Source organism: Barbus barbus (genome assembly GCF_936440315.1).
Source record: "Barbus barbus genome assembly, chromosome: 11".
NCBI lineage: Eukaryota > Metazoa > Chordata > Actinopteri > Cypriniformes > Cyprinidae > Barbus > Barbus barbus.
In genome coordinates, this window is record NC_136739.1 from 24494086 (window position 1) to 24508176 (window position 14091).

General features: G+C 35.5%; 1 protein-coding gene across 3 annotated transcripts in view; it reads left to right on the forward strand.

The window, feature by feature from the left end:
• The window catches only part of clasp1a (cytoplasmic linker associated protein 1a), a 71288-nt gene that overhangs the window by 38645 nt on the left and 18552 nt on the right, over positions 1-14091 (forward strand). For 2 of the 3 annotated variants that reach the window (XM_079429029.1, XM_079429030.1), the window contains exons 2-14: positions 423-566; positions 2338-2414; positions 2514-2606; positions 2720-2865; positions 3405-3540; positions 4693-4763; positions 4850-4909; positions 5388-5465; positions 5609-5776; positions 7163-7209; positions 7308-7478; positions 9171-9278; positions 11199-11354. In XM_079429029.1, the coding sequence (XP_079285155.1) occupies positions 423-566; positions 2338-2414; positions 2514-2606; positions 2720-2865; positions 3405-3540; positions 4693-4763; positions 4850-4909; positions 5388-5465; positions 5609-5776; positions 7163-7209; positions 7308-7478; positions 9171-9278; positions 11199-11354 (1455 nt within the window). Of the gene's footprint in view, positions 1-422; positions 567-2337; positions 2415-2513; positions 2607-2719; positions 2866-3404; positions 3541-4692; positions 4764-4849; positions 4910-5387; positions 5466-5608; positions 5777-7162; positions 7210-7307; positions 7479-9170; positions 9279-11198; positions 11355-13681; positions 13844-14091 lie in introns of all 3 variants that reach the window. The other variant, XM_079429031.1, reaches the window with a different exon arrangement.

Sequence of the window (14091 nt, forward strand, 5' to 3'; positions counted from 1 at the left end):
AAATTTAATCATCAGACAAAATTGTATGGGCAGCACTGGTGCTCTGCAAGAATGAGACATCTTTCATTCATCCTGTAGCTCCTTCCTGTTCAGAAAGATTGGTGTGCCACCCCCTTCCTCTCAGACTGCTGGAATGTATGAACGTCCGCTCATTTTTTATTTCAGCTTACTTCCAGAATCCCTCACAGTAGATTAATCTATGAATTTCCTCATAGATGTATTCTTGCTTTAGACATCACTCCGGAATGGTTGCTGCGATGTTTGCGTGCCAAAAAAATCTCTAAATAGAAGAAACGTAAGAAACATCCGATTGGGGAGACAGTGATTTCTTAAGTCAAACTAGTCATTCAGACAACCCACAAGACTGAGAGTACAGAGAAAATATTTGAACCATTGATCAATGTTGCTTGTGTCCCCAACAGATAAGAACTTTGATGACGAGGAGTCTGTGGATGGGGGCAGGTCCTCCTCCTCTTCCTCTTCTAAGGGCTTCTCCAACAGCAGGAGAGGGGGCAGCATGGGCTCAATGAGACGACCCAGTTCTGCCTCTGGATCCAGGGCTCCAGGTAAAGGCCAGGACACACCACGCTGACCTTAAAGAACTAGCGGCGACGAAAGCCGACAGTGTTGTCGCCTTGCGTCGGCAGCGTCGGACCAAAAAGCTGTGCGCGAACACACCGCACAGACTACAGCCAACGGCACACTAACACATGCGTTCTGCGCATGCGTGAGAGGAATTAACTGTCTATATCAGCAGTTATCAGTAGTATATATTCGTCATTCAAAAGGAGAAACCGAAACAAGGATATACGAGATAAACGCATATATATACGAAAGTAAACAAATCAGCCACAGCTGCTAGAGCTCAACCCCAGGATACCACTGAAAAACTAAAGTCAGATTACTCATCACAGAAAACACTATAGACATTCATAAACACTGCACATAAACATGCTGAACAAGGAGAAATGTAATTGTTCACAGAGAGATTATCTATTGAAAAGCTTGTAGCTTAAAAAAAGCAGAAGCGACATTGAGAAATGAGTGGAGATAAATAAGGATTCTGTTGGCTGGGAAGAAGCATATGGCAGATTTCTAAATTATATAACACTCTTTGATGAATTTTCTTGTGGTTTGTGTGATGGATTTAAATAGCAGACACACACCCGTCCACACACGCATATATAGAATATTTTTTTCTAAATTAATACTTTTATTCAGCAATGATGCATTAAATTGATCAAAATGACAATGACATTTAGGTTACAAAATATTTATTTTAAATTTTAAATAAATAAATTTAAATAAATCTATTTTCAACTTTTTATTCATTAAACGCCTAAAAATATAAAACCAATATAAAAATGCTGATAATAATTGATAATATGATAATAATAAATAAACAGTTTTTTGAATATGAAAATCAGCATATTAGAATGATTTCTGAATGGTCATGTGACGACTCTGCCATTACAGGAATAAAATACATTTTAAAATACATGAAATAGTCATTTTAAATTGTACTAATATTTTGCTATGTATTTTGATCAAATAAATCCAGCCTCTTATTTATACGCAATTACATTTAAAAGCTTCAAGCAATATTTACTTAACTGAGAAATACTAAAAGACTACATGCCATCGTTTGATTTACTTAGTTAATATTTATAATAATAAGTACTAATATTAATTAGTGCTGTCAAACGATTAATCGTGATTAATCGCATCCAAAATAAATGTTTTTGTTTACATAATATATATGTATAATACATACAGTTGATATTTTGAAAATATATACATGTTTATAAATTTATATATTAATACTCTTATATTTTATATTATATATAAATATATTTAATATATAACCATAACATATTTTTCTTAAATATATACATGCACGTGTATGTATTTTTTATATATATATATATATATATATATATATATATATATATATATATATATATATATATATATATATATATATATATATATATATATATATATATATATATATATATATATATATATATATATATATATATATAATGTATATATATATATATATAATGTATATATGTATGTATATGTATATGCATATGCATAATAAATATACACAGTATACACACATATTATGTAAACAAAAACTTTTGTTTTGGATGCGATTTAATCAGCACTAATATTAATATATGATTATTTAAATTAAATGATCTGTTAAATTTTTCAATAGATTTGTTAAAAACAAATTATTTAGTATCAGACTTGAGAACTGTACAGTTTCACCAGTATTGGCACTAACTACTAAATCTTTTTTGAAATTTTGTGATTGTGGTTCCTCAGGGAAGGACGGTGTCAGTGCAGGAGCTGTGGATGAAGAGGATTTTATCAAGTCTTTTGAAGATGTACCTGCAGTTCAGGTAATGCATCGTGAAAATGAAAAAGATCATGCTATTTTTCATGGACTTCTTGGATTTAAACATACAGTTTTAAGAGATAAATATGCTGTTCGTTTTCAGATATATTCCAGTAAGGATTTGGAGGACTCCTTGAATAAGATCCGTGAAGTTCTGTCAGATGACAAGCAAGACTGGGAACACCGTGTCACTGCTGTAAGTTATTCCTGATCTGTTTCACTGCTACTTTTGTCAACATTATGCACACCCCAACTTGAAGAATGTGTCTTCAGCAAGGCACTAAAGAAACTCTTATATCATGTATTTAGCTGAAGAAAGTGCGGTCGCTGCTTCTGGCTGGTGCAACCGAACATGAGGGTTTCCTTCAACATCTACGGCTTTTGGAAGGTGCCTTCAAGATGTCAGCTAAAGATCTTCGGTCTCAAGTGGTTCGAGAGGCCTGTATCACATTAGGGTATGAAGCCATTCTTTGCTCTTTCCACTTTTTCTTCCAGTCTCTGTTAGGATGTTTATTTAATATAGTGTTCAAGTCTGACATCGACCACCAAAATCGACTTGTTTACATTAAGCTAGTAGGATGCCACCTTTAGATGTTCATTGATCAAAGACACACTTCAACAGCAGGCCAGTTTATCACAAATCCAGTCGTACAGGTATTTCATCATATTCCGCTTCATGTTTTATCTCAAATATCATCGGGATACAGCTTTAGAAAGTGCTGTTTAAAGGGGTAAATGAAGCTGTTGTGCGGGTCTCTGTGATTGAGCATGGCTCAGTGCAGGTCTTTAATTATTCTGGGTCTTAATGTGTTTCTAATGAAGTGGAACCGAGCTGACTGGAGCATGCAGGACAGCTCTTCTGCTAAAGTGCAGCCACTTGATGGATATCTAATGCCTTAATGTGAAACAAATTTGATTAATTTCCATCTAGACCCAAAGTTAACGTATACTTATATTCGTGTTTTGTTGATTGGTGTGCTTTGCTGTTTCTCAGGCATCTGTCTTCAGTGCTGGGGAATAAATTTGATCATGGGGCTGAAAGCATCATGCCTACGCTGCTCAACTTGGTGCCCAACAGCGCCAAAGTTATGGCCACGTCTGGAGTGGCAGTCATCCGCCTCATCTTGCGAGTGAGTTCTTATGAAAAGACAGTTCGATACATTTGACTTTTCTCTCTCATTTTCACATGTATTAGTGCTTTAAGTAGCCACTATAATAAATAAATGAATACAAATATATAAAGATATATTTAAATATTACATTTAAATATTAAAATAAAAAAAGTGACACAATAACTCTTTTCTCAGTTCTAAACACTGCCTCACTGTTTACTCTCTACACAGGCAGCTACCTTCTAAGGTAGCACCTACCTTATTTGGAACCTCATAAATTACTGAATTGGATGCTCTACATAGGCAGCAACTTCACACATTATGCTCCTTATATAAAGTAAATCAGTTTCGATATTAGTATGTTGTTAAGAAAACAACAAATATCATAAATTGTCCATTGAAAGCTGCCTTAATATTTGACCAAAAATGATGAACCTTTTGGAACATATACTCTACATTAAAGATATAAAGCCTTAAAGTGCTGGCTAGGTTTGCAGCTCACTAGGACTGCAGCAGCTAATATGCACATGTATTTAAGGACCCTTTCAGGGGCTTCAACATAGCGTTTTTGTGATTTAAAATTTGGGGTCAGTACGATTTTTCTTGGAAGAAGTCAATACTTTTGTTCAGCAAGGACACATTTATTTGATCAAATGTGTCAGTAAAGACATTTATAATGTTTCAAAAGTTTTCCCATTTCAAATAAATGCTGCTCTTTTGAAAGTTCTGCTCATCAAAAACAATTCTGGAAAAAAAAGTATGTTGGTTTTCACAAAAAATCAGCACAGCTGTTGTCAACATTGAAAATAATAATTTGAAGAGATGTTACTTAAACACCAAATCAGGATATTAGAATTATTTCTGAATGATCATGTTGCACTGAAGACTGGAGCACTGACTGCAGAAAAGTCAGCTTTGCCATCACAAAAATAAATTACATTTTAAAATATATTGAAATAGAAAACAGTTAAAATTGTAATAACACTTCATAATAATGCTGTTTTTACTGTATTTTTGATCAAATAAATGCAGCCTTGGTGAGCATAAGAGACTTCACAACAATCTTACCAACCCCAAACTTTTGAACATGTATATATTCTATTCTATAGTTTATTTATTTGTTTAATATTCTTGCATCAAGATTTATAATTGCACTTTTGTCTTTCTCAGCAAACACACTTCCCACGCCTTATCCCGATCATCACCAGCAACTGCACTTCTAAATCTGTAGCTGTTCGAAGGTAAATTAGCGCTTCCTGATTTTTTTGCAGAGCATAAACTAGAAAGCCATTGTCTTATACAAATACATTGTCTTTCACCCCATCAGACGGTGTTATGAGTTTTTAGACCTGTTATTGCAAGAATGGCAGACACACACTCTGGAGAGGTGAGTGGAAAATGATTAATGTTGTATTGAGAGTGAAGTTATGAGTTTTTGTGAAGTGCTTTTTGATCATAGAATTTAGTATGTGCATGAGTCTGTGTTTGTGTTTATTCCTTCTGCGGACAAAACTGTCACACCCTCCCTTTCCTGTTTTTGTGACATTTAACTGGCGAAAACATGCGTTACTTATCAAAGCTCGGCTGAACGGGCAACTGATGATTCTTTTCGCGGGTTGAATTGATGAGCCAGGGATGTGTGGCAACCATGCGTCCCGGCCGTTTCCATGGCAATATAGCCAAGAGCTCTTTTAAAAGGAGGTCTGGACTCCCCTTATCCTCTCTTTCCCACTGTGCCGCCTTTGGAGAACTGGGAAAAAGATCTGGCGTCTGGTCCAAAAAGTTTCAAAGGAGACAAAGTGAATTCACTGTTGGTTCTGCAGACTGTAAGAAACAGTATTCATCATGTTACCCTACTACCCCAGGCATGTGGCAGTTCTCACTGAGACCATCAAGAAGGGGATCCATGACGCTGACTCAGAGGCCAGATCTGTGGCCAGAAAGTAAGTCTGTTTGCCTTTTGTGTTGTTTGGTTAGATGTAGCGTAAGCAGTACTTTGAGATATTCATTTATGCTGTGTTTGAGCTGATAATGCATTTAACGTTTGTATCAGTCTTGATCATTTACATGTCCGTTTGGTTTATAGGTGTTACTGGGGATTCCATGGCCATTACAGTCGAGAGGCAGAGCACCTGTTTCAGGCATTGGAGTCGACCTATCAGAAGGCCCTCCAGTCTCACCTGAAGAGTTCTGACAGTATAGTGTCTCTACCGCAGTCTGACCGCTCCTCCTCAAGCTCGCAGGAGAGCCTCAAGTAAGACATGCACACATTTCACTTGCCACCATACATGAATTGGTACATCTGGTACAGAATATTTAATACAATAGCAAACATTTTATCTGCATTGCTGTTTTGACTACATTTTCATAGCTGTATATACTGTACACTGCCATTCAAATGTTTGGGCTAAGATTTTCTTTTTATAGAAATAAATTTATTTATTTATCCGTGATTCATTAAAATGATTAAAAGTGACCGTAAAGACATTTATAATGTTACTAAGTATTTCTATTTAAAATAAAAACAGTTCTTTTGAACTTTCTGTTCATCAACGAATCTTGAAAAAAAGTTATCACATTTTGCCCAAAAGTAAATATTAACTGTTTTCAACATTGATAATAATAAATGTTTCTTGAGCACCAAATCATCAGCATATTAAAAAGATTTCTGAAGGACCGTGTGACACTTAAGACTGGAGTATTGATGCTAAAATATATTAAAATAGAAAACAGTTATTTAAAAAATTTAGTCTTTAATGCATTTTAGATTAAATAATTGCAGCTTTGGTCAGCAGAAGAGACTTCTTTCAAAAATATTTTACTTACCCCAAACATTTGAACAGTTGTATAGAACAATATAATTCAGTGGTTTTATACAATAATGTTGTCTCTGTGGTGTCTGCTATCCCATGCTAACAAAAACTGTGAGTAATGGCTGTCCCTGTTGGAATCTGTGAAATATTTGCCAGTTGGCTGACGTGCACAGATTGATGACTGTTCTTCCTAGCATGTTGAGCAGTGATCTCATCTTCAATATTAGACTGCAGCATCTGTTACACTGTCTCCTTGTTGTTCAGAGGCAGTGAGTTCATCTTGCATTAGCACCAGTGTGATGAGTGACAGCTTTAATGATCACAATCTGCCATCAAAAAACAGCAAACACTGCTGTGTCATAATCACAATAATGGAAAGAAAAAGCGTGACCAAAAAGGAGTTACAAGCAAATGAATGTTGTAATTTGATTATTTATGATTTGTAGATTCAATCAATATTCACACTTGCTTCCTATAGCAAATTAAAAAGTGTGAATATTCTGAGTATAGTTTTAATGCTTTTTTTATTTTGCCATTAAATTCCCAAAAGAACATGTCATTATAGTAGTTTCACAATCCCTTTTTGTCTTGCAATAAGTGGTAGCGTTTAAAATTTCAAAAATGACAAAAATTTTTAACTTTTGTTTTTACCTAGATTTTTACTGTTTTAGGTGAACATCTATTTTGAAATAAATATTGGTAAAATATATTAACTTATCAAAAGGCCGAAAAATATTCAAATATATATTTTTGAAATTACTGATTAATTTCATTTTATTCTAATCATACTGCTGTCGCTAAAATCTTTCTATCTGCATTTCCTGCAGTCGCCCACTGTCAGTGAAAAGTGTCATTGGAGGACCTGTTACAAGAAGTAAGAAATGTAACACTTTTTTACAGCTGCTTAGCACATATATACAAACATGCCATATTGCAATCTCTGTAATTCTTGTCTGTATAACATTTCCTCAGGTAAAGTGATCGGCTCACGGGTGTCCTTAACCCCTGGTGCCCTCCAGCGTTCCCGCAGTGACATAGACGTGAACGCCGCCTCCAGTGCCAAATCTCGCATGTCCACCGCAACCTCCCCATCTCCCTTCAGCTCCGCTGCAGCTCTGCCTCCAGGCTCCTATGCCTCCCTGGGTGAGACCCCATCACACTCTATCCATCTTTTCTCCTCTTTCATCCTTAATTAGGAATTTTAATAAAGTAGCCATAAAAATCAGTGGCTTTTATGGCTGCAGCGGCCCATTAATAAAACTGATGGGCAGCACAGATGCTATTAAGCTGCTCTGTGATGAGGAACAAATGACGAGTGTGGGCCACAGTGAGGGTTTTTTTTTTAAGAAAGTTTAGTCTAGTTATTTTAAGGATGAGAATAATATTTTTATAAAGTGGATTGCTCTGACTTCAAATTCTGATTGGACAAGACTATGTTTGAAGTAACTTAGAAATTACTTCCTGGAATAGTAGTATTATTAATAATAATACAATTATTTATTTAACATGTCTTTTATAATTTCTTGGCTAAGTATTGCTTATATTTTTCTATATATATATAAATATAAATTTTGAGCTACATTTTCCTTCATGGTATTGCTCTTTCTGGCATTTTATGAAAGCAATAAGCCAAACCTTTTGCACTAAAGTGTAAAATCTTTTGTGGCTTATTACTTTCTCAGTGCAAGGGAAGGTTGGAGCTTAATAATGCATCGGTCTTCGTGAGAAATGTTCAGTATTCGTCCCAGAACTCACCACTTAATGCTTGACCACTAACTTGCTTGTTACTTTTGTCTGTTAAATCTTTTCTTTGTACCGTTTTCTAATCCCATGATTGCTTAAAAATGATAAAAGAGATTTTATTTCCTTACCTGCAGTCACACTCACTAGCTCCCGTGTGCTTCCATGCAAGGCATTCTGAGCAGATCCCTATCTTCCACGCTTCCATGGGCTTAACTGACTCTAACCTCTGCCTCTTATGCCTCTCCTCTCCTCCACCCTGCACTCCCCTGCTTTTGTTTTTGTGTTTTTGCCCCAAAGACGGTGCACCTGGTAAAATAGATGGTAAGAAGTATGTGTATATGTGTGTGTGAGTGTGAATGTCCACCCTCTGTGTTGTCGGAGGGATTTGAGCAGTGTTTTTGTCCCATTTGTCAATAAACAAATGTACACCTGGCGATCTGACTATGCTAGTGGTCTGCATGACCTGTTTGCATGATATATAAAATAACCATTTTTATTTCAGCCATTACTTAAGTCTTCAGTGTCACATATTCCTTCAGAAATTAATCTAATATATTAATTTGGTGCTCTAGAAACATCTTATTTTTTTATCAATTTTGATAACAGTTGTGCTGCTTAATATTTTTTGTGGAAACCATGATGCATTTTTATGAGTCTGATGAACAGAGATTTAAAAAAGCAGCATTTATTTTAATCTTTTTCAATGTTATAGGTGTCTTTACTGTAATTTTTTGTCAATTTAATGCTTCCTTGAGGAATAAAAAGTATTATAATCTTTCCAAAAATGAAATTTTATTGACCCCAAACTTTTGAACGGTTGTTTATGATTTGATAGATAGGTTTGCTCAGAAGCTAATTATATTCTGTGTTCCACCAGTCACCGGTCCTCTCAGTAGAGCATGCCATGTAATTCCTTTCAGTCAGTATATTTTGATTGTTTTCATCAGGGAAATCTCTTTGTTTGTCCTCAGTATACCTTGTTGTTTAAACCTTTCAGTCTGTCTCTCTTTGTGTCAGTCAATCTAAATCTCTCCCTTCCTCTCAGACATTTTATCACCTCTTCTCATGCTCTGTTTTCTTTTTTTCCTACAGGTCGTGTGCGGACGAGAAAGCAGAGCTCAGGGAGTACGGTCAGTGCCAACAGCACTGTTACAGATAGCCGTGGTCGAAGCAGAGCTAAAGTGGTCTCTCAGTCCCAACGTAAGTGTCTGCGTGGACGTCGGTCTGTGGAGATGGATTTTTTTAAAGAACCATAGCATGATATTATTTATAATCTACCATGGCTTTACTACTAAAAGCTTTAGTGTTATATTGTTTATATCTTGCAATGTTAATGTTTGTTAGTGAAATTAACAAACACCATTACATGGCTCTCTGAAATACTTTATTCTGATTAGTCATTATGCTGTCACTACATTCAGCTGGCACTGTTGCTATTATAAATAAACTATTTATAACTTATATTTAAGTTGCTATATACAGCTATGGTAATTTCATGTTTCATATCACTCCACAGTTTTTTTTCTTTTGACACAATAAAATAATTTCTAGCCAAATCAATTGTTTTAGATTGTGAAATAATAATAACAATCATAATAAAGCTCTTATTTTATTAGCGTAATAAAGAAATTAATTTAAATAAATTAAATGTAATATATTTAAATATTTATCCTTTAAAATATATATATATATATATATATATATATATATATATATATATATATATATATATATAATTATATATAATTTATAAAAAAAATGTTATTATTATTATTATCATCAGTGAGAATTTTTTTTTTTTTTTTTTTTTTTGACAGGGAACAGAATAATCATAATGTTCCTAAATACAGGCTGCCAATTCTTATTCTTTCTCTTTTTTTGTGGGGCGGTTGAAATGGTACCTAGACATGTTTTCATGAAATTCACCTTCACCAAGGTCAACAGATTGAAGCTTCAACCTTACTGTTAGGAGCTCAGATACAGATAAATAACTATTGGTCTGCCACCACTATCATCTTCCTTTTTGTCTCTGTCAGTTTTGTATTTAATGTTTTCACAACCCAGTTTGGCATCCTGTGGAATGTGGAGTTTATTCCACAATTATAGTTAAAGCCACTCATTGGCATTAAATGTGTAGATTTAAGTTTCTAGAGCACGAAAAAACAACATCTTGTCTGATGCATGCTGGGTAACCATGCGTCACATCAAGCATCTTTTGTAACTGGCTACTTTTCACCTGTCCGTTGCCTCGCTTCCATACACAAGGATCCAGATCAGCTAACCCTACTAGTGGTAAGCCCCCCGTTCATCAGAATAAAGCTGCGTTAATACCCTCAATACGAACCCTGCATGAATTACACGTCTACCATCATGTTGCATGTGCTGCTTTAGCTTAATCTTTTTATTTCTGTTCAAATAGAGGTCAGACATTATGATAGTTGGGTATTTGTTTTTACTTTGATGTGTTTGCAAATGTGTCTGTAGCTTGTATTATGTCACGTCACCATGCCTGTAGAGATTACTGTTTTCCCTGCAGCTCGAATAGACGTTGGATCCAAGCTCACTCTGTTTGTCTGTCTCTTTGTTTGTATGTATTTCATCAGAGCTGAGGTCTCGTCTTCATATATTTGGATACACGTCATTTTTCTTTGTGATGATTTTGTTCACCTAAATCTGAGATTTTTCTTGTCAGCCGAGCCATGTGAATAAAGGAAGGCTTATAGACAGCATTGAAATAAATGCTCAGTTTTAGTTTTCAAACCATTGTTGGGCAAATTCTATTTAATATAATACTGAATTTTTACGAGAAAACTATTTGTATCATTATATGTTTTATTCTTGCTTTTGATCAATTTAACCCATCATTGCTGAATAAATTTAATTAAATTTTTCACCAAAAAGAAAAAAAACATACTCAACCCATACGTTTGAATGATAGTATACATTTTCTTGCAATCATGGTAACATTAAATCATCAAATAATGTAAGCAAACAAAATAAAGGTGCTTTATTTTATTTATTTTTAATGATGTAAATTTGATACTAAGCAGAGGGGACCAATGGCAATTAGTAAATGATCAGTCACCGTGTTAGTAGTCCTGATTTTATTTCCCTTTGCAGCCGGCAGCCGATCCAGTTCTCCAGGGAAGCTCTTGGGACACGCGTATGGCAGAGTTCCTAGAGCCACTGCCCCAACAACTCCCTCAGACAAGTACTCAAGGGTCCCAAAAAGCCAGGGATGCAGCCGTGAAACCAGCCCCAACAGATTGGGCATAGGTAGGGGCAACACATTTTTACATCTCAGAGTTTATCACAAAGAATGTCCACATACAGTAGACACTTCATCGGCACCAATAAAACAACTTAATTACAAAACTCAAGTGGACCTAGACCAGTTCCTTGAGGAATTCCTTACGAATATGCATTATTTGCTACATTTTGTTGGAAAAGGTAGGACCTCGTGGTAAGCATGGATGGCAGGAATTTTCAGAGCTTACTTGCCAAATAAAGAAGACTTTCTTAAATTTAATTTGCTGAATCATTGCTCGCTACAAATCTTATTAAATTGGACAAGTGCAGATAGACGGAACGTCTTTTCACTGTGTGAAAGAAGCTCAGCATTCATTTAAATGGCTGATGCAAGTGTTTATTCCAAAACGGGCTCAGTGGTTACTCATTGCTGTCTTTTGTATGTGATTTATTTACCTGTTGTTGAATGATGACAGGGCTGACTGACTAACGGCTTTCATTCTTCATCAGCTCTTCTGGCTTTGTTTTGAGGTCGTTGTGTTCGTCAGACTTCTGAGAAATGTTTGTGTATGTCCTGTGTTTTTAAAGATCTGACCAATAAATGTCCAGCCAATTATTTAACAATTATTAAATTGACAGCAAGTTATCTGTACAACAAGAAACACACAACCATTTGTTTATACAAAACTGAGAATATTGAATTTTTGTAACTCCCACAAGTTTATTAAAGGTGCATTAGGAGATCGATGAAAATGCTAACTTAAGCCTGATAGCACTGAAAGCGAACGTCCCTCCCTCCCTACAAATCAACGTCCCCCTGAACACACTAACGCGAACAGATCAGACGTCCAGAGACAACATTAATACAATACATCATGTGTCATTCATTGGTGAGAAAACTTTGTAATACAGTTAGTAAAAGTACTACAGTACCAGGAAAGAAGGTCAGGTTGTTGATGTTTGCCTGCCATTCTCGCTCTGTCTGCACAGCGTACGTGATCGTGTTGATGACGTATTCTGTCAGCACGAGCCGGTTGCGCAGAGGTATGAAAATACATATGTTTACAGGCAGGTAGGAAAGCCAATCAGTGTTTTGATTGGATGAACATTTCTTGGTCCTACACCTTCCACAGAATATATAAATACATTTAGACCACTTAACTTAATGATTGCTATCGGGATGTGAAGAAACTTTCAAACAGCATAACAAAAAATATTTCTGAAGACAATCACCTATTGCACCTTTAATGCTTTAAAGCTTTTGTGTGTATGTTTTTATTTAAAGAGGCACCAAGTAATTTTTTGCACCTAAAAGTTAATAGTGCTTAATGTTTTTGATTTTATTTATACATGTTGAGATAAAGATTCCAGACTTTTTCATGGCCTAAAAAAAGATTCTTGAAGTGGCGTTCACACTGACAACGATTAGCAGTGACGAAGTGGCCAGAATTGATTTGTTTTCAATGATTTGAGGCGACATGAGTGACGGTGACTGTTATCAATATATTTAGTCACACGACAACGTAAAATGTAACTTTATGCAAAAGACCAGTGATGCTGTACAACAACTACCAATCGGAATGAAGATGTCGTATCACCTGTCAGAAACTGCATGCAGGAATATAATTTTTCAAAAGTGATGCATGGAAACCTGTGTCAGAAATGGTCAGTGTTGATTCATGAGAGCTTGATTCATGTATTGATAATCATTTGTTTTGTACATGACATGATGCATTATGGACTGCTACAATTTATATACAAACTTCAAATTTAAATTTATAGCAGCAAGAAAACTGATTTATTGTCAAAATAGAATTACATCTTATTTTTACTGATAATACATTATCATTCAAAAGTTAAGGTAATGTTTTTGAAAGTCTCATGTTCACCTAGGCTGCAAAAAAATTATCAAAAATGCAGTAATATTGTGAAATATTATTACAATTTAAAATAACTATTTTCGATTTAAATATATTTCAAAATGTAATTTATTCCTGTATTAGAAAAGGTGAACATATTTATCAGCCATTACTTCACCCTTTCAGTGTCACATGTAATCATTTTAATATTGTTTATAAGTGTCAGTATAAAGTGTAAGGCTTTGGTTGTTTGGTTGTGTTTGAGTAAACAAATAAATCTAGAGATATGCTAAATTACTTGGTACACCTTTAACACTGCATGTTCAGAAACTCCCTAAATGTTGTCAGTCTAAAATGTTCAGCTTAAGCCTTGTGCTTTAAATGTTTAACCTTTCTAAAGCAGAAGGACCCCAGGAATGGCCAACCCAACCCCACTCTCCCCCCTCTTTCTCTGACTCCACGGCCTCACTAATGCCCTAACCTGTGTTCTAACAGCCAGGCTGTGTGGTAAAGCTCTTCTTCCTGCCACTTCTTCCTATCGCACGCTAGCCCGGAGCAGTCGCATCCCCCGCCCCAGCATGAGTCAGGGGTGCAGCCGTGACACCAGTCGCGAGAGCAGCCGCGACACAAGCCCTGCTCGGGGCTTCAATCCTCTTGGTGAGTAAAGCACAAAAGTGGCTGATGGAGCCAAAACAACAAAAACATCCAATCCTTTCCAATTCGCTATCACAAACCTTCTCTCTCTGATTCTGTTTGGCCTCAATTTATGGCCATTATTCCTAGTATGTGCATATGAACTGTTGTTTGCTTGCCTCTATGCATGCACTAATATGATCTTGAGGTGCTTTAATAATCTGTGCTGCTGTGTCTTTGAGGTTGTAAATACATCTAGTATAGGTTTGGAT